General features: G+C 41.6%; 1 protein-coding gene across 5 annotated transcripts in view; it reads left to right on the top strand.

Annotated features, from left to right (window-relative positions):
* Nucleotides 1-4,150: 4,150 nt before the first annotated feature.
* The window catches only part of LOC135745428 (RAC-alpha serine/threonine-protein kinase), a 39,904-nt gene continuing 18,526 nt past the window's right edge, over nucleotides 4,151-25,528 (top strand). For 2 of the 5 annotated variants that reach the window (XM_065263723.2, XM_065263728.2), the window contains exons 1-2: nucleotides 4,151-4,347; nucleotides 11,758-11,854. In XM_065263723.2, the coding sequence (XP_065119795.1) occupies nucleotides 11,809-11,854 (46 nt within the window). In that variant the 5' untranslated portion in view covers nucleotides 4,151-4,347; nucleotides 11,758-11,808. Of the gene's footprint in view, nucleotides 4,348-8,812; nucleotides 9,664-11,757; nucleotides 11,855-25,528 lie in introns of those variants that run through there. The other 3 variants (XM_065263727.2, XM_065263726.2, XM_065263725.1) reach the window with 3 other exon arrangements.

The following is a 25,528-nucleotide window of genomic DNA, read 5'->3' as shown; positions in this document are numbered from 1 at the left end:
AATTGTAACGCTGTGTTACAACTAACCCCTCAGCACTAACGAAATGAAAACGGCTTGTGCACCCAATCCCCTACTGTTTAATACAACAAAATACGCTCAAACATGTCGTTCAACCCAGAAATCATCCTAATCCCAAACTTTTAAAACTTTAGTTAGTGTGCAATGTTGCTGTTAGTTAATAATACCTGTAAAATGATGAAGCTCAAAGTTCACTGCCAGGCAATATATTTCCTTTAACAGAATTCCCCTTACAGTGAACGGCCGGTTTGGACTACAGCTCTCTACTTCCTGCTTTAATGATGTAAATAAAACAGTTTTTGACTAAACTCCGCCCACAGGATTATGTCAGTCGCCAGCTTTGGCTACAACGGCTGCTGTCGAATCACAACACACTAAACAAACTACACAATCAGAACTCGTTACATATTTCTGCAGGAGAGAATTCATAGAACAAGGAAGACATCAGGCAGTTTTTAGGACAGTGAAAACAGCGATATTGAGAAAAGTAAATTATGTGAAAAATACTGCATGAACACGTGTTATATTGTGCACTCTAAACACAATCAGTTTCAAAGCCTACTCAACATCAAATTCATTGTTATGGTTTGGAAACAGATATGAAAAAGATTTTCATAACATTTTTACTTAAAGGCTGGGTGCACAAATTTGAGGAATGCTTTGGAAAAGGGAGTAGGGTCGAGTATCAAAACACACTTGTAGCCAATCAGCAGTAAGGGGCGTGTCTACTAACGACATTGTTCCCTGTGTTGTGTGGGGCGGGTCTATCAAAAGAAGGGCCAGATTCTATTGGGGTGGGTGTTTGTTTGATGATTTCAAATGTCAACATTGGCTTTCAAAGATCGTTCACCCCACCTTTAAGTGCCTCTAGAAGATATACCAAAAACTCGAAAGTAAAATAAAATTAAAAAAGTAAAATTAGCATAAGGCAAAAAAACTTAACAAAAAACATGATCATAGAATGCAATGAAAAAGAATTAAGTTTTACTTATCTAGCAAAAGGTTTTCTAAAAAAAGTTTAAATCTGAAATTGACATTAACTGTAACACACTCAATGAAACTATGGTACATTTGCTTTAGGACTGTATACCAAAGATTTTTTTGGAAGAGCTTTTGCAGTTATTTTATTGATTTTGTGTACCCCTATTTTTTAGTGTACCCCAATGTTTTACTATTTTACCTTATAAATCTATAACTTCTTCTAGCAAATTGTCATATTAATCAAAGCAAATTTGCTAAGCCTTTATTCAATATTGTTCTCAGTGATTTAAAAAACTCTTTAAACGCTCTCTTTTTCGAAAAATGCCAAAGCAAGGAACTCTTTATCTTATTGTACTCTTTTAAGATGCCCTTTAGGTTTCTCTTAATTTATTTATTTTTATTAACCAATTAATTAATTATTTAGTATTCTTTTGTCTTTTTTTGTGCTGTCTGCATTGCCCCCCCCCCCCCCCCCCCGGCTGTTATTGTTCTGTTATTTCTGCTCTTATATCACTGTCATGTATCTTTCTTCCTTTATTGGAAATATTTCATTATTTTTAAATAAATTGTTGTTTCTAGTAAAAGTTAACAAGGGACAAAGAATGGAAACATGGTTCAACAACCATGCATTTTACTAGCCGTTTAAAAATCCAGTTATCACAGATGCAACAATGAAATAGATTTAATTAAATATTAATGAAACGTAGTCTCTGTATAAATGTCCTTCTTCCTTTGGAGGGAGCTTCAGTCTTCACACAGTATGTGTTCCTCTTTTGCACATTTAATTGTATGCTTTAAATGGTTATTTGTGGCGTTTCCGGTCCTTGTGTGGTTTGTTTATAGATATAGTCATGGTACGAGCCTCTCTTCAATTTTGTTTTAATGACAATATGATACTGAATTTAATGTACATAATGTACAAAGCAAGTCGTGCTTTACTCCCACAAAGAATATGTGAAAAGATATGCATGGACACTGACATATTTATTGATGTTCTTAATGTGCTTGTTAATATACTAATATTCATATGCAGAAATGTATGGTTGTAATATAATACATATCATGTGGTTAGGCTTTTGCTTTGTACTTACGAGTTAAAAGTTATAATATAAGTGAAACTTAACTGTAAGTGGCGCTAAAGGGTTTGCTTTTTGACCACTTATTATGAACCAGCCATCAAAATACCTAAAAGTGAATCCCTTACGAAAATGTACCATGGTTTACTTTTTACTATAGTTCACTGATAGCACACAAATATCTCGGAGACGTCTATTTGACTGCAATAATCCATCTTCAAGATGGATTATTTTGATTGTTTGCTCATCTGCAGTCTCTAAAACGTTTCCTAAAAGATGTCATATAAACATATTGAAAATGTCTGCAAGACGTCTTTGATTTAGAATGTATGTAAAACAGCTTTTTCTAAGACCTTTATCAGATGTTTTTATACACCAGAGGTATTTCAGATATTTAGCAGACATCTTTCAGACGTACTTGTGCTATCTAAACAAAAATAAAACCATGGTAACCAAAAATAACCATGGTCATTTGACAGTCACGTTTTTCTAAAACCATAGTTAAAAGTGTAGTAAAACCATGGTTTTACTAAAAGTAATCAGTAAGCCTATATAAAAAAACATGGTCAGTTCACTTTTACCACAAAAACATGGTTTATGTTCATATGGGATAATCTACTGCAACACAAAAGTTCACACCACTGTTTCCAAATTACTTCAACTGGGGTCGTGCAAGCAAGTTATTCAAAAAAAGTAATTAATTAGTTACTAATGATATCTTTAATTACTTTCTAAATCTTATTTAGTAAATTATACAAAGATAGACTTAAAACGGCTCAAATTGATAATATAAAAGTACATAAATTATTCTGGTCACACTTTTTAAGGTCCAATTCTCACTATTAATCAACTACAGTATTAACTACTTTTGCCTTAATATAGTCCCAGTTACTGCTTATTAATAATTAGTAAAGTAGTTGTTAGGTTTAAGTATTGGTAGGAATTGGGTATATGATGTAGAATAAGGTTTTGCAGAATCAGGCATTAAAGGGATAGTTCACTCAAAAATGAAAAATGTCATCATGTAGCCTACTAACTCTCATGTTGTTACAAACCTGTATAAATGTCTTTGTTTTGATGAAAACAAAGGAAGATATTTTGAGAAATGTTTGTAACCAAACCATTCATGAACCCCATTTACTTCCATAGTATACTTTTTTCCTACTAGAAGTGAATGGGGTCCATGAACGGTTTGGTTACAAACATTTCTCAAAATATCTTCCTTTGTTTTCATCAAAAAAAAAAAAAAATTTGTAACAACATGAGGTAAATGATAACAGAATTGTCATTGTTGGGGTAACTATCCCTTTAATATGTGCTAATAAACAGCCAATATCTAATATTAATGCTAATAACCAACCAGTTAATAGTGAGAATTGTAAACTACACTTAAGTGTTATTATTCTTATTAACTCACCAAAGTATTTAAAGTGAGAAGGATACACAAATAACATGCATTTTAACCTTAGACTTAAAATGCACTATTCTATTATATATACTTTTTATACAGTCCATACACAGTATTTAGTTCAATTACATCAGACGTAACTGATTAAATTACTGGAAAAATAAGATTAATCCCTTACTTTACTTTTTAAGGGAAATGTAATTAAATTACAGTAACTAATAACTTATAAACTAGTTAGTTACACCCTACGTGCAAGCACACAAGCTAATCCAGGACCATTCCAGTTGGGAGGTGCAAAATAAACATAAGATTATAAGGATTTGACATATTTTTAAATGAATATATATTTTAATATTTCAAGCATCAAAGAAGCCGTCAGTTTTGAACATTAACAACTTCGTTCTTCACACATCCTGGGTTTCTGAAAGGTTTACGTCTAGTTTAAGCACTACCAGTCTTCTTGTAAAGCCTTATACCGTAGGTGTGGATGAATTCTCAGGTTTTAAGTGATAGTGACCAACATCCTTTTATTGTAAAGTTCCACCCTGACAGCTCTTCAATTTTATTATATATATTTACTATGCATTTGTTAGCGTGTAAGGTCTCTTTAAGGAAATGTTAGGTCTGTTTAAGGAAATCTGACGTCACTGCGTGCGAAACTCATCGCCTCTAACTGCATCGCACTGAAATCTACGGAGGGAAAGCCGAACGAGACGAAGGATGATAAGCACTTCAAGCTGGAGAGAGAGATTTTAGGTGCGGGACGTCTGTAGGACACACAACAACACTGATGGAAATAGGTTGCACGATAAGACGCAAAGAGGAAATCGTGAAATGAACCAAAGTCGCAACTGAAGTACTGGGGTATGATGTACAGTATATGTATATTGAGATGTTTTATTCCTTATGTCTATCAAACGACGAATTTCTTCAGACACGTCAGGCATGAAGCCGATAGGACGGGACTAATTGATTTTTAGTATGCAAGATAATCATTATCTGGGCTGGTCTCAACATGAGATGGTTTTCATTAGTCTTTGCTCTTGACTCTCGGGTTGCTTGAGTTTACTCAACTGTTGTTGTAAAATCGCGAGCGTAAACGATGATCGGCGATAAGAAAAGCTCCTCATCTGACCAGGAGCTTTATTCTGTCATTGATTTAAATAGCGAGCTTCTGGTCTGGTAAAACATTGAGAAGTTTATACAGTGCTGTCAACCTTAAAACTTAAATTATTTAAACAGTTTTACATTTCAATCTGAATAGGAACGTGGTCATGTACAGTAGCGAAGATAGGGTTTTGACCAATGCTTTGTGTTTGCCTCTTAGTTTATTGTGGTCAGAGATAAAAGCTTTAAAACTAACCGGTATACTGTAACAAATGTTTCATGTTTGTTCACTGAACTTTGTGTAATAATGTTGGACTCTGACATTGATCTTTCCTTACCTATCAAAATAACACATCTAATCAAATGGCCAAAAGCATTACATTATGTACTGTAGTAGTAATTGTCCATGTCACCTATCACTGGTTTGATATGTTTATTTTGCTGATCTTTAGCCCTTATATTATTAGTTCTGTAATCCCTTTTTGATTGCAAGCTCTCAGTTTTTCTTCATGAATAATATGACATGTTGAGAAAAATATTGTAGTATATGGTAGTAAATAGTAGTTACTGTGATATATTAATCGATTTACTTTCTTAATGTATACTACTGTATTCTCTAATATTAAGTAAGTGAATTGATAAACTGTAGTAAATACTGTAGTTTTAACATTTACTACGGTAACTGTAGTGTACTGCAGTTTGCTTTATGTGCGCTACAGTATTTTTTTATGTGATATGTTGCACATCAGACATTTCGGTAAAAAATGATCCATGTCTTAACATTTGCTGAAATGAGAAATGTTTTTATTTTAAATAATTAACCAGTCCATGTCAAAGTGCCAGATTGTTAGTTTAGAATTGTTATAGATTCTGCAACATCTTCTAAAGGAACAGAACTTATTTGATATATTAAAAGTTTAAAACTGATGCATTCAGAATTCCGAAATTTCAACCACAACCAGCTAATTTGTCCTTTTCAGGTATTTGAATTTACAGTACTGTTTGTGTTTGAAATATGTTGACAGACACCGACCACAATTTACAAATATGAAGAAAACTAAATTTTTCCCATCCACTTGCATTACAGCCACAGTTCTGAGTGAATTTAGGCCATAACCTTACAGAACCACTCAAAACTCATGGGAAGTGGGAAGAGCGCGTTGCTGTTATTTCACAAAGTAAGATGTGATCCTGGATCAACATTTTTTGTTGTCCCTTATCAACATTTTAATCAAAGAAACACCAACTTACCCTTAACTCAAACCCTAACCATTTTACTCCTCCAATTAGTCTGAAATAATAGTTTAAGAATTTTTTTAAAATCCCCTAACCCACTCCTAAACCTTAATCTAACATACATCCTAATCCTGCAATCTGATTGGTTAATGAAAATGTTGATCCAGGATCACATCCTACTTGGACTTTTCCGAGGAGGCACGAATGTGAAACTTGTCAGAACATCATCATCATGTGTGTGGCTCCTCATGTCAAAATATGTGGTGCGTCATGTGAACTAGTATGTGCATTGTGGGTCATGTCAAAATACGTCCCTGCTACAGACGCTTCTTAAAGGTTTATGATAAACAAGAAGTTCATGTTTGCTAGCTACTCGCTTAATCTCATTTGTAATCAGAAGTTGGTGTTAAGTAGTTTTGTGAGACGTGAGCGCATCTTTTATCATGAACCCTTTCAACGTGTATGCAGCAGGCACATACTGTATGTTGACATGACATGCAATACATATGGGTAACCATGACGCACTGAACACATATTTGACCTGACGAGCCACACACATGACACCCTGAACACATTTTTGTTATTCTGGTTGACACTGGAAAAGTCATTAAGTGGGTGACAGCTTTGAAATGTGGTGTGCCAAACTATGATACATATTACAGAGACAAAACTAGGAATTAGGATGCGATGCACCATTACAAAATGTCCAAAATACTAAAAGTTTTTGTGTTTTACTCCTTAATTAAATAATTAAATTCTTTTGTCAAGAAATCCTAGAGGTGCAGAGTGTACAAACTGTAATTCTGTTGTCATTGTCACCTAATTCAAAATAATCACACTGTTTGCGTTCTGATGGGGTTTTCCGCCCCTTTTGATTGCCAGGATATAAACTTCCCTGATCATTAGACATTTTCCAACAATTAGTCGATGTCCGACAGTGGACAAAATAATATTTTTCTGCTGATACTGTTTATAAGCCGATACATTGGTACATATTTAAAATTCATGCAGGTCAAAGCCCGGTTGTGAATTACACATTTCTTCTATCAGACAACATGCAATGCTATTAAAATAATTTTTATTTGAGGGCAGTCCGTTACTGGTCGTTCCAACGCCCATGCATACATGTGACAATTTATCACAGTGTATGATTTATGCATTGCAGGTATGGATGTGCTCTTGTGTCTGGAATTGGACATTTGTATAATGTGATGGTGACTGTTGAGTGTAAACTACGCCTTACCGATAGACAATTATAATGTAGGAAACAGCCTTAATTTTAAAGCCTTCAATAATATAATATGGACTGTCATTTGCCCTGAAGCTCAAAGTCAAGAAGTAGTATTAGAATCACAATATGAAACAACCACAACAAGATAATCCTTTAATATGTGCCTCTGTAAGTCCTGGGAATGTAAGTCCTGAGAACTAGCCGCCCGTGCCTTTTTTCTCACATATTATAAATTCTTCATTTTTAAAGAATTTAATTAATTTAGAAATGTTTTAGTCAAAGGCTGTGCATTTGTTGAGAGAAGAAAGCGTGTCCTCCATTTTGGTAAATTCTTAAGGAAAACCTTCTCGTCCTCGTGCTGAAAAATCTGGCAGTTCTCTCAAGGTGGTCCATTCTCAAGCAGGGGGATAGCGGTTGCTAAGGGACCAAACATAAAAACAAACAGACCTCTAAAAGCAGTAATTCAGCGCCGTGTTATTTTCCTAGAATAATTCAGAAGTTGTATCTGGAAAATAGTTTTATATTTGGTCTGGTAAATAATGTCCTCTAATTAGCACATAACATTAAGTGTTGGCTTCTATTCTGTCAGGACCAAAGTGTGAATTCTAGAGAAATCACACTATGAGAGCTAAAAATATTGCTTTGTCTTTTAACTAGTTTCTTCTGTCTTCAGTCTTACCCTCTTACCACCATGCTTCATGCAAATTTATTAGACCACCACCCAATGTAAGGTTTGTGTCATAGCTGCCCTAAACTAGCAGTATTGTTTATGTTTCAGTAATGGTTAACCAGCGGTATGTTTGAGCTCTTAAGTCACAGTAATATTTCTCATTCTAAAATATAATTATTGTTTTTCAAATTTACAGTTTTATAAGAAAGGCAGAATAGTATTATAAATAGTATTATTATTTATAGTAATATTTCTTTTAATTATTTTATTTTATTTAGATGTCCAGTAGAGTTGTAAATCAGATATCTTTTCACGATACGATATGATATCGATTCTCTTAAGCCCGGGATACACATACGTTATTGCCATCCTATAAGATCATTACCTTATCACACTGTGCGACATGGAGCATTTAAACTTGGGTACGACAAGCATAAACTGTACGATGATGACACCTTTTGAATCTTACAGCGCATTCACACGGGACCTCAGCGTTAATGCTTCCCATTTACTTTTAATGGGTGATGTCATGCGTTGCCGAACTGAATTGTGGATCCGTCGGCGCTGCGTCAGTGCCGTTGCTCGCGGCAGAAGTTGAACATTTCTCAACTTTTCGAGCGGCAACCCGTGCGTCAGCCAATCAGATCGCCTTATGCAAATAACCTAGGCAGAGCCAGCCAATTACGTTTATGGAAGAACGGAGCATGCGTAGCGGCCACTGTGATTGGCTGTTGGCCACGCTTCAGACAAGCCTTCCGTTAAGCGTTAACGCTTACGCCCCATGTGAATGTACCGTTAGTCTGTGATGGATGCGACACTGTCAATAACTATTGTAGGCTATGTTTGGTCGCAAGACCGGGAAAACGGCCATGTTCCTTTCTCACTGTACGACATAGGATCACCGATGAAGAGCCACGATCACAAAAATCCCGACGATTGTTTCAAGATGGCAATCTTTTGTCTTGGACAGACAAAAATTGTGCAGTGTATCCCAGCGATATGATGTTTACCAATACCTTGAAAAATTTTGTGATAAAATTTTAATTCGATCCAAATATCACTTTATTAATATATTCAGATAGCGTGCAACAGCAGACACACAGTTCTCTATGTCTGTCTTTTCGCTGCTAACACTTCTTTGGTGTTGCATCGCAATCTGATGCACAGAAAAAAAGTATTTTTTGTACACGAAAATAAGCTTGATTTATGTCTTAATCTCTGAAAAAAAGAATGTGGGTATAAAAACGCAAGTTTATTTTGACATATCTCACTTGTATTCAAAATGATAAAGCGTCGAAACTCTTTGAGAAGGAAAGAGTTTAAAACACTTCATGATGCTTGATGATCTTTAAGACAAATAGACAGGTGGTCTAATAAATATGTTAAGCACTGTATGTTTAACAGCATATAACTCAACAAGGACAACCTTACTTGGCAAACGCATGCGTTGAGTTGCTAGTGTAAAACATGTCATTTAAACCCCAGAAATTGGGTTACTGATGCTTTTTTCTCCCTCACTTCCTATCTTCGAGCCACGAGCATGGGTATAAAATGTTGAATGAGGCGGGTGGCCTCAGTGGCCTCCCCGGGGGCTTTTTTTTCCTCACTCTTTCGCTTCATTCATGCCACGTGACCCCGCGTGAGGCCATTGAGTTCATATGGAGTGCTGCAGTGAGCACAGGCTTGGCCGCCCGCCCACTTTTTTTAACTCTCTCTTTTTCTTCTGCAGCATGGCGGCTTTTGGGAGGGGCTGGGCTCGGAGACGAGCTGCAGTGGCAGCACCGGAGGCTGACAGTGTATCCGACACACATGATACTTGCCTGGTGTGTGTGTGTGTGTGTGTTTGAGAGGGTGCTTGTGTGGGACAGACAGACAGATCGAAGGTAGTTGTTCCTGAGAGTTGTAGGTCTATGGTGTTTGCTTGGCATCGTTGCGAGTAAGTTATTCTTATGTGTGTATTCTCAAAGATTATGCGATTGCATGTCAGGCTTTTTTGACCATTTCTCTGCTTGTGCATCCGTATCTTGGTCTCGGTGATGGTTGGATGTGTGTGCTCACGTGTGTGTTGGTGTCAGAAGAATACCTGCAGTTTAAGGGAGCTGATGTTTGGGCCAGAAGGCAGGGGGAGGGGCGGGTCACATAAGGTTGTTGTTCCAGACGGTTCTGAGGCTGGGGAGCTTTGCTCATTCTCACTGCATTCCAAGCAGCCAGAGGCTACGTTACTGTGGGGTGCATCAAGGGTGCAGGTTTCTATGGACAGACCTCAGAAATCTTGTTCAATGAATGCGCTTCCCTTATCTGTCAGTTTTAATTCTGCTTTTCGGTAGTCTACCAAAAATGCAAGGCCAAATTTGGTAAAACTATTTATAAACACTTTTAGCAGCATCTGTTGTGTTTTGTATCCTGGTGTGCAGATGTTCTTGCCAGGCATTTTAACAAGCTTTAAGTTCAGTTGCCCTTTTAGCCCTATGTTAAAATAAAGGTAAAATAGTTTACCTTGACGTATGAACCCCAAAACGTCTGTTAGCAATTACTTACCGTCATGTTATTTGAAACGAGTATAATTTTCCATCCTTTGGATGTAAAAGAAAAATTTATTTAAAGGATTCAATTGAGTAGCAGTTCATCATGACCAATTTTAATGCTTAATAATGTATCCAAAAAGTTTCAACATGTTTTGTACCAAAGTTTTATGTCATGAATGGCATAGTTCTTATGTAGCATAAACAGATCATGAAGTCTTATTTTACTGTAAAATGGCTTTTATTTATTTTTTGTTTGAGTGTTATAATGTATGGATTATATTTATCATTGTATTGAAATAATCCATCTAACCAGATATTGACATAATCTCTTTTTATTTTCCATAGAAGTCGTACAAGAAAATTCTATTTATCATATAATGATCTTATGCTAAAAATGTGATCTGGACTACACCATAATGTACCAGTAGCTGCTCACCAGTGGCAGCCGGTGACTTCTTTTTCGAGGGGCGCACAATGTGAAGCTCATGAAAACATGTATTTCGCCCCTTCATGTGTGTGGCTCGGCGTCATGTCAAAATATGTGTTTGGCGCGTCATGTGAACCTATGTACATCACGTGTCATGTCAAAAACCGTGCCTGCTGCAGATGCTTTGAAGGGTTTAATGATTAAAGAGACGCTTGCGTTTGCCAGATACTCATTTAATCTCATCTGTAATCAGAGCAGCCGGCACATATTTTGACATGATGCACAATTGCACATAGGTTTACGTGACACTCCAAACACATATTTTGAATTCTCACCCCTCGAAAGAGAAGTCCCCGGACTCCAGTGATGTTCACTAAAGCTAAATAAAATTTAGGATTAGCAGGAACCCTATGCAATCGTTCACCTTGGACAGATGCCAGTTTTACAGTTTAAAAGTCACTGTAAAAAAATAATGTGTTTTCATATCATAATACAATGCAAGACTGTTTGATACAATCTATTATAGTGGCCCTCCAAATTAGACTGCTTATAAATTCATTAAGAGAAATTGTGAGTTTTAAGATGTGCAGGACACAATAACCTCTCCTGTGGTTGTTTTTACATTCATTCATTTCTGTAGAGAGGACACATGTTTCCTGAGTGGGTGCTTGTCAGCTTTGTTGTAGGGGCTGCAGTGCTGTAACGGGGTCTTTGAAAGGTTGCAACTTCCTGCTTAGTTGGTTAAATCAAAACATTGTTTTTCACGGTGCTGTTTACCTCTTAAAGACCATCTGAGATCAACCTGCAACCTTGTTGTTGTCCATGATGGTGAAGCCCTGTTGTTTGTTGATGTTTATGTGTTGTTTTTCTATTGTCTCATTGAGAAATGATTAAGTGATGATTTTAAGGTTGGTCAACTGCACAAAGTTAACTTTGATAACGACAGTAATGCTTTTTAAGAACAATGAAAATGTAACAAAAATGAAATTGGTATCCTGTGTGTTCAGGTCTATCGCTGCAGTTTGGTTTTGGTTTTGTTTTCTTTTATGCTAGACACCCTGTTTTCTATCTTCGACAGACCGCCCGTCCTGCTGAATGTCCAGACTGAAGACATCACCCTGAAGACAACATGAGTGAAGTTCTCATCGTGAAAGAGGGATGGCTGCATAAGCGAGGTAAAGCTTCTCAGTAGACTATAATGGTAAAATGTCATTCGAGGAAAACTAGCCAAAATATTCTGCTTCTGTTATCACCTTTAGATCATGTTGCTTATCAAAGTTGTCACGACCCCTGTGAACATTCGGAGGACGGTTCACTGAGAATGACCTGAACTGACTGTGTTAGTTAATTGCATGCATTGTCTGTAATATTTAGCATCCAATTTCCTAAAGGAATTATGCAAATGAGTTAACAGTACAAACACAGATAAAATAAAGTGCCGAATGAAATTTGCACGAGGCTGTTCCCAGCCTAGTTCAGGGATGATCTCAAAACTGGATTGCAATTCAATTTATGTTGATAAAGAGGACATTTCTACTCTTTGTGATTATTAAATCTAATAACCGATGCGACAACAGTCAGTCTGCAGTTTTGCTTGCACCATATTTAACCCTGCATGTGGTAACTCAGACAAGTTTCGTAATTGACTGTTTTATACCTGAAGTCATTCTACAAAAGATCATTATGTTAAAATATTACATTGAGTAAAGCCATGTCATGTCATTGAAATCAATGTGAAGTCAACAAGTGAAGATGGGGAAATTGTTGACAAATTACACGCATTTGTATGAGATGATGCACAGATTATGTCGGCTGTTAGATCAACCAATAAGATAAATCTGTTCCATCACCTGAAGAGGTACAGTACAAGTCCAGCGAGCACATCACAAGTAATGCCAGTGTGGTAACTTCTGCTTAACTTTGACTTTCACATTGGTTAGGGTTAGGATTAGATTGGGGTGAGGTTAGGATTAGCTAATCATGCAGCAGTCTCAACAAGGAAAGTCATAAACTGGCATGAAGTCAAAAATCTGCACAAAACTGGCCCAAGATAATCCAGTTAGTGCTAGTAATGGTGCTGCACCTAAACAACAATTTTCCATAAAAGAGAGCTATGGGAAATTATAACAGGTTATGGTTGTAGTCAAATCTAATATAAACAGTCGTTTCTCTTCAAATCACATGACTGCCAACATAACCCTACATTTATTAACTGTATTCTTGCATTTTTGTGACTATTTGGGTGTCTGTGACATAAAATAAACAATATGCTTAATGTTTAAATAGCTGTCTGTGGGAATGAATTCCTCTCGCAGAAGCGAATGTATGGCTTCATCGCTTGTACTTTAATCATATTCATACAGTATATAAAGTGTTCATGTGCACTCACTGTAAATAACAAAAATAATGTGCACCTTAATACCTCAATATATAGAAAAGGTGGTGTGTCTGTGTTGAAAAGAATGACATCGACAATATAAATAGACAGTTTCGTTTTAAATCACATACGGTAGGGGTGGTTTTCCGGACAGGGTGTCCAGGACTAGGCCTTAGTTATATTAAGACATGTAAGTAGTTTTTATAAACCAGCCTTATAAAAACAATACTGGTGTTCATCTTGAGACAAAACATTTTGTACTGGTGTAAGATATCCCAGTGCAGTGATTTTTAATTAAGGCAGCTCCAAAGTAGTCTGGGACTAGGATAAACCCTGTCAGGGAAACTGCCCCTTAGTTAAAACGGTTTTCTTTTATCGGGTAAAGCCCATAACCGGCGTAAGCAAAAATCGATTGGCACAGGTTGTTTTTTGCTCATTACCTCGATTTCACGTGGCATGTAAACACCTTAACCGGCTTTCTCGCAGTTTTGTTCATGTGCGCATGTCTGAATGATAAACGTCACACGCGGATGTAAGCAAAAAGTAACGCATAAAGTCTCCCTCGACTAAAGCAGTTGGCAGAGAAAATACGAAAATTAAAGCTCATATTACATTTACAGGTTGTGTACACACGAGAAGAGATACAACAATATGGCTTAAGACAGATATGCCGTCTGCTTTTTGAACGACTATTATGTACTATAGGCGGTGACGTCACTGCCTGCGAGAAACCTGACAAATCTCCGTGTAGTCTCCAAAAGGTCCCATGTAAACGCAGTTGTCTGCATAGACGTTTTTTTTTATTTGCATGTAAATGCATTAAAGTAGTTCCCTTTCAGTCGGTCACTACGACGTCACGTCGTGACCGACGAATTGGGAACTCGCTTAGAGAGACCAATCTGCTTCGAATACTACTAAAACGCCAATGAACTTGGCATTGAGATATTTGCATAATGCTGGCGCCGCCCCGCCAGGTGCGTATATAAGCAGCAGGTGCAAATGAGGAAATTAGCTTTTTATCGCTTCGAAAGCCGGCAGTATCTGCTACTGAGAAGCTACTCTACTCTGGTGGGATTCGATTGCTGAAGTTGGTTGGACTAGCAGTACCACAGCGGACGCTTCGCTTAATTCCACGACTCTACATCTTTATTTTGTTTTGAGTTTTGTGTGTGCGTTGCCTTCCTGTGCGCTCATCAACTAAGCATCTGAGTGAATTTCCCTAAAAGAGTGATACGAGAGAGCTTTGTGCCTTGTTAAAGGCAGCCACTCTCTCGTATATCCGGACATCAGCGTCCTTTTCAGGATGGCTTTTCGTCCGTGCGATCTTGGGTGCGGCAAGTACATGGGTCCGAAGGACGGTCACGAGCGTTGTCTTTCGTGTTTGGGCATCGAGCACGCAGAGGCAGCGTTCGCTGGGGGTAAGTGTTCTCACTGCGAGAACATGTCCCTTGTGGATTTGCGCAGACGGTTGTCTTTCCTCCGGGAAAAACGCAACCCTCGTCATGCGAGTGCTGAACGCCGCCACGGTGCGGCTGTGAAGCTCTCAAAAGACGACCTGCGCATCACTGTGCTGAGCCGAGCGGGGGATTCGTCCTCAGGCTCTCAGCCTCCTCATCCACAGCCGGTTGATGTGCCGATGGAGACTTCAGCATCGTGTTCTACGATGTCTCTAGAATCCATCGTGCCGCCCTCCGGGTCCACCGACGCCGCAGCATCCGAGGGTGGGCCTCCTCCCCCTGACGTGGACCCCGACGCCCTTCCTCCCTCTGGTCGGGTTGGGACGCCGGAGTTCGATCCAGAGATGGTGGCCGTGCTCGCTCGAGCGGCGGAGACCGTAGGGTTAGAGTGGGTTCCCCCCCCTCAGCCCGAACCGTCCCGCCTGGATGATTGGTTCTTTGGAGCTGCCCGGGTTTCACAACCCTCTCCACCGGTGCCTTTCTTCCCCGAGGTGCACGAGGAGCTGACTAGAACCTGGAAGTCGCCGTTTTCCATGAGATTACGGCCGTTTCAGCCCTCCCCCCTCACCTCCCTCACCAGCGGAGCCGCTAAGGGTTATACGGGGATCCCTCCCGTGGAGCGTGCTGTCGCGATGCAGCTGTGTCCGGCACACGCTCCCTCTTGGAAGGACCGCCCAACCCTCCCCTCTCGTGCCTGCAGACAGTCCTCCGGTTTAACGGGCGCTGCCCACCAGGCATGTGGAGAGGCGGCCTCAGCCCTGCACGCAATGGCGTTGCTGCAGGTTCACCAAGCCAAGGCCTTGAGGGATCTGCACGAGGGAGGACACGACTCGCCTGTCCTTTCGGAGCTCCGGGCTGCCACTGACCTGGCTCTTCGCGCTACGAAGGTGACAGCGCAGGCGATTGGTCGTGCCATGTCCACGATGGTGGTCCAGGAACGCCACTTATGGCTATGTCTGGCTGACATGTCGGAAGCGGACAAGAACAAGTTTTTGGACGCTCCAGTGTCACAGGCTGGCCTCTTCGGTGAGTCGGTGGAGTCTTTTGCCCAGCAGTTCTCCGCCGCCCAGAAGCAGACAGAGGCGATCGCACAGATCATGCCCCGGCGCAAGCGACCTGCATCTCGCCCTCCAGCGCCGGCGGGCCCGTCTGCTCCTCGCCGAGGGCGCCCTGCGGCGGCTGCCTCCGCCCCCCCCACTAGAACATCTTCCAGGCCACGGAGGGGGAACAGCCGTCGACAGCCCGCCCCGCCCGCCCCACCCGCTTCCCGTGGTAAACGGAAGACGAAGCGGCCCTGAGACGGGCGACCTGGATTGGGATGGGATCACTCTACGGGAGACGGTGATGGCATCGCTCCCTCCACCGGTAGAGGGCCGGGTGGAGAATCTTTGGTTTCCTTTTGTTTCTGTTCCGCCGGCTTTTCAGCCGGTACCCACAAAACCACAAAAAGAGTGCATTCCTATTCCTTCTCCAGGTCTTCAGAGGATCGAGAGAGATGTGAGCGGGCATTCACATGCTCTTCCTCCCTCTCCTCTATCGCCAGCGGGTGTTCTGAGGAGTTCCAGCTCTCCGCTGAGGAGACGGGACCACCAGCACCCTCTTCGGAGTCTGTGCTCTCCGCTGAGGAGACCAGACGACCGTCACCCTCAGCGGGCTCAGGTCAGTGTCACACACACACATACTGTAGATACTTATGCTGTCCCAGCAGACGTACCGGCAGTACCACCTGTCCCGCTCAGCCGCCCCACCGCGGGTACCCCGACAGTGCCGTTAATTCCCCTCGTACGGTCCCTGGGGGCGTGGCTTCAGCTTCCCAGCCCGTCTCGTTGGGTTTTACGCACTGTTCGCCTCGGTTACGAAATTCAATTCATCCGGCACACACCCAAATTCTCGGGCATTCGTTTCACCACGGTGAAAGCGTCCGATGCACATGTACTGCGTGCAGAGGTCGAAGTCCTGTTGGCGAAGGACGCGATCGAGCCGGTCCCTCCAACCGAGATGAGATCGGGCTTCTACAGCCCGTATTTTATAGTACCCAAAAAAGGCGGTGGGTTGCGACCGATCTTGGATTTGCGCGTTCTGAACAAATCTCTGCAGAAGAGGTCCTTCAGGATGATAACACCGAAGCAAATATTCAATTCAATTCGCCCCCAAGATTGGTTTGCGGCAATAGACCTGAAAGACGCGTACTTTCATGTGTCCATAATCCCTCGTCACAGACCGTTTCTCCGGTTTGCGTTCGAGGGACGGGCATACCAGTACAAAGTTTTACCGTTCGGGCTATCCCTCTCTCCCCGTGTGTTCACGAAAGTAGTGGAGGCGGCGTTAAAACCCCTCAGAGAGAGCGGCGTTCGCATATTGGCTTACCTCGACGATTGGCTTATAATAGCGCATTCTCGACGGACGCTGTGCGAGCACAGAGATTTAACGCTTCGGCATCTCGCCCGTTTGGGTCTTCGGGTCAACTGGGAAAAGAGCAAACTCTGCCCCACGCAGAGGATCTCTTTTCTCGGGATGGAACTGGACTCGATCGATTTATCGGCGCGTTTGACAGAAGAGCGCGTCCAGTCAATTCTGACTTGCCTCGGTTCATTCCGAGGGAAGAATGCGGTCCCGCTGAAACAATTTCAGAAGCTCCTGGGGCATATGGCTGCAGCAGCGGCCGTGACACCGCTCGGACTGCTCCATATGAGACCGCTTCAGCGTTGGCTTCACGATCGAGTCCCGAGGAGAGCGTGGCGCGCCGGCATCCATCGTGTAACCATTACACCTGCGTGTCGCCTAACATTCCCCCCGTGGTCGGACCCCGCGTTTCTCAGGTCCGGTGTGTCCATGAGACAGATCGCTCAGCATGCTGTTGTACACACAGATGCGTCCGACACGGGCTGGGGTGCCACGTACGACGAGCTTACAGCTTCAGGGGTGTGGACAGCACCCCAGTTGCACTGGCATATCAATTGCCGAGAGTTGTGGGCAGTATATCTGGGACTCGTACGCTTCGCTACGGAGCTGCGAGGGAAGGATGTACTAGTACGCACCGACAACACTGCGACCGTTGCGTATATCAACCGTCAAGGCGGTTTGCGCTCCCGTCACCTGTCGCATCTCGCTCGTCATCTCCTCCTTTGGAGTCAGAAGCATCTGAGGTCCCTTCGTGCCATTCACATTCCGGGCTCGCTCAATACAGCGGCGGACGCGCTTTCTCGAGCGGCGCGCCCCGGCGAATGGCGACTCCACCCCCAGACGGTCCAGCTAATTTGGAAGAAGTTCGGTCGTGCGCAGATAGATCTGTTTGCGTCGCCGGACGATACCCACTGTCGCCTATTTTATTCACTAACCGAGGGCAGCCTCGGCGTGGACGCATTGGCACACAGCTGGCCTCGGGGGATGCGCAAATACGCATTCCCCCCAGTGAGCTTAATCGCACAGACACTGTGCAAGGTCAGGCAGGACGAGGAGAACCTTTTACTGATCGCCCCATATTGGACGAGCAAGAATTGGTTTCCAGAGTTGATGCTCCTCGCGACAGCCCCTCCCTGGCGGATTCCCCTGAGGAAGGACCTTCTTTCTCAAGGAGGGGGCACATTATGGCACCCGCGCCCCGACCTGTGGGATCTCCATGTGTGGTCGTTGAGCGCGCGCAAGGTTTAAGTGATTTACCGCAAGCGGTATCTAACACAATCAACGCGGCACGAGCTCCGTCTACGAGACGGGCTTACGCGTTTAAATGGAACCTTTTCGTCACCTGGTGCTCTTCGCAACGCGAAGACCCCAGAGAATGCCCTATTAACACCGTGCTTTTATATCTTCAACATAGGTTAGACGGTAGGCTGTCACCCTCCACCATTAAAGTTGATATCGCTGCTATTTCTGCTCATCACTCACTTATTAACGGCAGAACAGTTGGCCAGCATGATTTGGTTGTTAGATTTCTAAGAGGCGCTCGTAGGCTAAACCCCTCGCGCCCTCCTTCTATTCCTCCCTGGGACCTGTCCATGGTGCTGAAAGCCCTGCAGGCCCCCCCGTTCGAGCCTTTGCAGTCTGTGAGTCTGAAGCTTTTATCAATGAAAGCTCTGACCCTGCTAGCATTGGCCTCAGTGAAGAGAGTAGGGGATTTACATGCATTCTCTGTTGACGACTCGTGCCTTCAGTTTGGTCCTGCTGCCTCAAGCGTAACATTGAGGCCCAGACCAGGTTACGTGCCCAAAGTTCCCACTACTCCTTTCAGAGATCAAGTGGTGAGCTTGCAAGCGCTGCCTCCGGAGGACGCAGACCCAACCATGGCTTTGTTGTGCCCCGTACGCGCACTGCGACTCTACGTGGATCGCACGCAAAGCCTCCGGACCTCAGACCAGCTCTTTGTTTGTTATGGTGGCCAGCAGAAAGGGAAAGCTGTCACTAAGCAGAGGATGTCTCATTGGATAGTTGATACTATCGCCCTGGCTTATAATCTTCAGGGTATTCCTTGCCCCTTTAATTTGAGAGCGCACTCCACACGGAGCGTTGCCTCATCTTGGGCTCTAGCTCGTGGTTCCTCGCTAACAGACATCTGTAGAGCTGCTGGTTGGGCGACACCTAATACGTTCATTAGATTTTACAGTGTTCGTATTGAGCCTGTATCCTCTCGTGTTCTTTCCTCACCAGGGGGAGCACGGAGAACAGTCTCACAGGTCGGCTTGCAGCCTCCATCTGATGCTTCATAACTGTATCAGTATGGACGGCCTTCAGAACAAAAATGCGTAATGGTTTGAATTGTTCTTCCTCCGCTGCCTTGGCAGCCTTTGTTGCGGAGCATTGGCTGTCAGCCTTCACTAGCTGCATCCTCGCGAACCTACGTGTTGGCTCGGGCTCCACATTGGGTCCCACCGGGTTCCTTTGTGAGTATTTTCCGTGGGGTTAATCCTACTAGCCCACGTTTCCCTTAGCAGAGCACTGCTTTGCTTACACAGCCACGGCTGTCATTTTTACCTCAACTACGGTTGACTTTCGCCCACCATTAACCCTTAAGACGGGTGGTGGCTTCCGCAGCGTTCCTATCCCGCTCAGGTAGGGCGCTTCCCAGTCGCTGGCACTTCCGTGGGGTTAAAGGAACATCTAGTGCCCGGCCTTCTGCCTTAAAACCTAATTCTCCTTATCCTTAAGTGGAACCGGAGGGCTTTACGCAGACACTGGAAGAGGTCAGCCCCTAGTGGCGTTTTGATAGGGATTCCCAATTCGTCGGTCACGACGTGACGTCGTAGTGACCGACTGAAAGGGAACGTCTCGGTTACGGATGTAACCCTCGTTCCCTGAAGGAGGGAACGGAGACGTCACGTCCCGTCGCCACAGGTGCTGCCACCTGCTGTTACGGCCGGTCACACTTTCCGGCTTTCTCAGCGAAAAAGAAGCTAATTTCCTCATTTGCACCTGCTGCTTATATACGCACCTGGCGGGGCGGCGCCAGCATTATGCAAATATCTCAATGCCAAGTTCATTGGCGTTTTAGTAGTATTCGAAGCAGATTGGTCTCTCTAAGCGAGTTCCCAATTCGTCGGTCACGACGTGACGTCTCCGTTCCCTCCTTCAGGGAACGAGGGTTACATCCGTAACCGAGACGTTTTCTATAGATGGATTTCAGTCATGTGACCGTTTAAGTCATGCCGCCATCTTGAGGACCTACCGAGTACCAGTAGGCTATTGACAAGCATTGGCTACCTTGCTACGATTTACGGATTTCTTATCTTTTACTGTCTATGATTCTTACGGATAAAGTAAAGGGCTACGAAAGACAACACGTCGCATCTCGACTGTCATGAAAATAAACGCTACTTTAAAAAAATATATCTTGGTTAGGGTGTGATGCCTACTCGATCCCTGATGCGTTCTTCCAGCCGCTGTCCACTGCTACCGAACTACCACTATTTTACAACATAAGAAGGCGCGACACAACATGAAACTTTGCTCGAAGTATCACCTGGATCTCTACACATGAACGCGAGCATTGAGAACATTGTTTGTGTACACGGAGTTTACTAAAAATAAAGGTTTTGTACAACTGACTTTGGCTGTTATGGTGTCCGCTCGTCATCTCTGCCAGACGTAAATAATCGATTTCCGAATGCGAATGAATGAATCTCATATGAGGCTCCTTTTTCAACTAGAAGGTCAATATTGTTTTTCACTTGCGACAAAACAACAAATTATCTGTGCATTTTTATGGAACTATGCTTTAGGAGATATCAATCTTTACTCTCCTCCCTCCTTACGTCGCAATTGGAGATCGATACATCTTGACTGGGAAGAAGGCAGCGAGCGGACGGCAAATCATCCAAAGTCAGTTGTTCAAAACCTTCTTTTTAGTTAACTCTGTGTTCACAAACAATGTTCTCAATGCTCGAGTTCACGTGTAGAGACACAGGCGATACTTCGAGCAAAATATCATGTTGTGTTTAGCCTTCTTAGTGTTTTGTTAAAATAGCGATTTTGATGCTCACAGCATATTGAAGGCATAGCTTCTAGTTCTTTTGCGACCACTTCACGTCCTCAAAATGGCGGAAGACAAGTGAGTGACGTCAGCTGATATTCATGTATAATAAACTGATTTTTGATAGTTATCCGCTTATTTTGTGCATGTAAACACACTCAGTGTGTAGATGCGGCGTGGTTAGTGAATAAGGTGGAGGTTTACGTGCTGATATGGCTTACACAACAGTAATGTGTGTGGCTATGTTTGCTGACCAATTCAAATCAGCTGAGTACAGTATGTATCTGTAATAAAATTATCAACCCCTTAATTTAGTTGCACTCCCCTTGGTAATTTCAGTCAAGAACTGTATATGTGTCATATCAGAGAATAAACTTTAGTTCGGTGTCTGTTTAGCAATAATTAAACCTGCCTGTCAGTTACATTTTCCTACTGTACTTTTCAGTGAGAGGTCAGTACTGTGTTGTACTAAAAGCATGGAAATTTTGAGGCATGTCTGTCATTGCAAACCACTGAGCATCAGAGTCATCAGGCCAAAGTGGCAGATGCAACTGTATGCAGAGGAAATCTTGAGGGTGTGGCAAGCAGAAAACAGTATGAGGGCTGAATATTGAACCCTGCGGCACTCCGGGTGTTTACCAGCCACAGTTTGCCTGGGCCGTGAGGCATAGACTGCCGGACAGTGCAGAACTGTGTGCTTCTATAGGGAAGGTCATTCTAGTTCAGCTATGCAGACAGACACCACCCGTAATGGCAGGCAGGATTTATGCTGCTTAGAGTGGCGGCAGGCTTGTTTTGCCCACAAGGGATTTGTGGTGTTTTTTTTCTACGAGTGGCCGTAGGTGCATGCAGAATGCAGTAATGAATATTTTTTCAGCTGTTGATAATTTTAGGCTTAATATCGTTTTGCTCATTCTTTAAGTTGGATTTGCGTCGTTCTAAGATTTTCACCTAAATCAGTGGTTCTTAAACTTTTCGGTGTGCACTTCCCTCTTTGTTTAGGGTGCATCCTTTGTGGCCGCTCCCAAAGAACTCATAACATAAAACACTCTCAAACGTGGAATTTGAAGTAAACAAAACATATTACATGATACAATGTAGTGCTGTTAGTTAGTAGCCTTATTTTTTATGTTTAATTGCACAGAATTTAGGATGAATTTGTGTATAAAACTGGGACCCCTGGCACCATCTCATGCCACCCAGTTTGAGAACCACTGACCTAAAGACTGACTTTATGATTCCTTGTATTGACTGATTTTACTCATCTGCTCAGCTGCCTATAAACCTAAAAAAGTGAAAGTAATTGAGTCCTTAAAATGAAACCAAATCATTTTTACACAAACTTGTTGATCATGTATACTTACACAGATAAGCTGGGCTATTTGTTTATCATCACAAAGAGCTGTTTGGATCAAATGTCAAACTCTTTCTGTTCAGGGTTGAACTTTCTTAGGGGAAGATTCTTGATTTTTCACTGATGAAAGAAACCATTGCTGACACATAACTGACTCCTATTTGTTACTTGAATTTTGGAGTTTCCCCTAATAGTAAATATAATCTGGAACTTTTCTGTTTACTAGAAAAGTAGTAAAGTGACATTCAACTTTATAATGAACTAATTATCAAGGTTTCACTTGATTTCTTCTTATTTATGGAAACGCCAAATTCTTTATAAAATTCCCTTAATATTGGAAAAACATTTTTACGCTTTCTTGAGATAGTTTTTGACTTATGTGATAAAGAGTAAATGTGAATAATGGGAGATGGAAAAGCATTTGCTGAGTAAATTGATGTAGTGAACATCAGCTGAATCAGCTGTATCAGCTGATGTTGTCTTTATCATATATGGGGCTGCTGGTGCCTGCATCAAAAATTAAAACATTTCTTCTTCTTTGCACAGCATTCAGTTTTGCAATTACAAGCTGCACTGCTAGTAAATTTATAACTTCACAAATCTTACATAAATGCAGTCTTTTCTCCATTTTCTAAGCGTGGTTACCGATACCACCATCATTCGCTCACAATTTGATGGAAACACACCTAATCGGCATTTGTTGTTTTTCATTTGTATGCAAATTTTGGAAAGATTTGCTTTATGTTTTGATGGAAACCTGTTACAAAGACATGATAGATTACGTTTAGTTCTCAGCATGCTTTGCATGGGACTGAATAATCAGAGGAAATATTGAAATAAAGTGTTGTTCCATTAATGTTTTTCTTTTTTCTTTTAGTGTTTAAGTTTAGTGTTTCATGAAGGTGTTAAATTTTTGAAGTTAAAGAAAGTCTGCTGAGGGAGGCCTGACTAACCCAACTGTAAGATTTAAAAGGGTGTTTTAGTGGTTTATACAAATGCTTTTAAATCTGCAATAATTGTTTAATTTAATGTTCAAAAATCTGCATTTTTGTTTTTTAAGTTGCATGCAAAATCCACTTGACTCAAAAATGACACTGCACGTGTTTTTCTCTACTACTACTACTACTACTACTACATAACACAGGCTAAACAAATGAAAGTGCCGTATATGACGTTGCTAAAAAGATTGTTATTTTGTGTATTTGGTGTAATGTTTACAAAGTTTATGGTTCAAATTTTTTTTTTACTACATACCATACATTATTGTTGCTCCTCTATGCCCTGCCTTTCTGAATTTGATTTGAATGTGATTTGACAAAGCTCATAATTCTGAAAATGGCGGTGTGATCCGATTGGCCAGCTATCCAGTGCATTGTGATTGGCCGAATACCTCAAGCGTGTGACGGAAATGTTACACTCCTTATCATATTTGGAACATCAGCTCCCGAAGCAATACTGACAGAAGATAATATCATCTTTACTACCTTATCAATACAAGCCTGAGTATTCTTGACAAGATCTGTGCTACTCTACACACTGCTAAAAACTCAGCTTTGAATCATGGTGTGCATAGCAAAATCTTTAAATATAAAAACATAGGCTACTCACCGGCTGTGAGTCAGAAGCGTGTGGGATAATGATAATGTGCATCGAGTCTATGTCGACTTGTTATGGAAGTAAACTGTTGCTTTCAATCTTTGCATTCATGTAGTCCAAGTAAAGAGATTTCATTAGGAGACGCAGAATGCTGAGAACTCGCATCTTGGTAGACTTTGGGACTTGTAACTTTACAAATCATCATTAACATGTATTAACACTCACACCAAAACAAATGTAAAACTTAAAATAAAATGTTTTCTAGCAGAGCTTTAATTATTTATAATTTGTGCTTTATTTACATCTACTGTTTAGTATTTAAAGCCATACTTAGTCCAAGAATGATTTTCTCACCCTCAAGCAATCCTAGATACACATGTCCATCATCTTTCAGACATTTTTATTTATTTTAGAAAATGTCTTGACTTTTCCAAGATTTATATCAGTTAAGTCCTGTTCACACAGAGATTACGGAAAATACACAGAAAATGCATCTGGGATTTGTCCGGGATCGTTGGATTGTTGGTTCATTTACACTGCCAATGATTTTTCGGAATCTGTGCGTGCATTCACACACATACCATAAAGATACCGTAAAGACACATGACATATTTTAAGTCCTGCACTTTGTAGTTTTTTCCCTGCAGCATCTGAAGTTTGCTTATTATGCGTTATTTCTCTCTAAAGAAACCAGTTGTGTGTATTTTTGTTAAAGGTTATAAAGGAGCACATGATGCACTGTTCTAGTATGCTGCTGAATGATCTCCGCTTCAGAGTAGATATTTGAAGAGCTCCCTGATCTCTTCTTTAATCCAGTTTGCATGTGCAATGTGCATTTATAATCCCTGTTTTAAAGCGCTGTGCGAAATTTCTTGTTGCGATGACGCACATGCATTTTTATTTATTATGAGATCATATGAGCGTGTAACGCGCTGTTCAAGTATGCTGGTGAATGATCTCAGCTTCAGCGTGGATAGTGTCGAGTGTTACATGATTGTGAATGTATGTAAGTCCCTCATTTTAAAAAGCAGAATCATAACTTTATTATTGCGATTACACTACGGCATGCCTCTTTACTGCATTGTTTCTGTGTCTTGTTCACACAGAATGCTTTCCGGGAATGTTATGGGAATGTCACTAGGTCCTCTTTCCGGGAGCGATCCCAGTACATTTATGGGACATGTTTGCATTTACACAGAAGCCTGTGTGCCAATTTTATGTTTATTTTCTGGGACCAAAGTGCCTCTGCCCCATGCGTTCATCACTACTCTATTACATCACTATGCAGCGTACCTATGGCAATGCCCGTTCACTACGTTAATACTCTAGTGAATGCAGATGAGTACAAGATGGGCCGCCTTAACCCAATGTGAGGCCCTGGGGCTGAGATGTTTTGGAGGCCCCCCATACCCTCAATTTATAGTCTCATTTAAAAAAAATAAGTGTAATATCTAGGTAATCTACATCACAAAATGCATTAGTTTCTTTCAATACATCCAACAGTGAGTTTTCCCTCTTTGACCCAGAAAACACCATAATATCATTATTAACATATCACTGAGCCCACTTGAGCATAAACACAAGACACTTTATTTAACAACC

Source organism: Paramisgurnus dabryanus, chromosome 12, assembly GCF_030506205.2.
Source record: "Paramisgurnus dabryanus chromosome 12, PD_genome_1.1, whole genome shotgun sequence".
Classification (NCBI taxonomy): domain Eukaryota; kingdom Metazoa; phylum Chordata; class Actinopteri; order Cypriniformes; family Cobitidae; genus Paramisgurnus; species Paramisgurnus dabryanus.
Note: the sequence above shows the minus strand (reverse complement) of the source record. Positions and strands in the feature narration are given on the sequence as shown.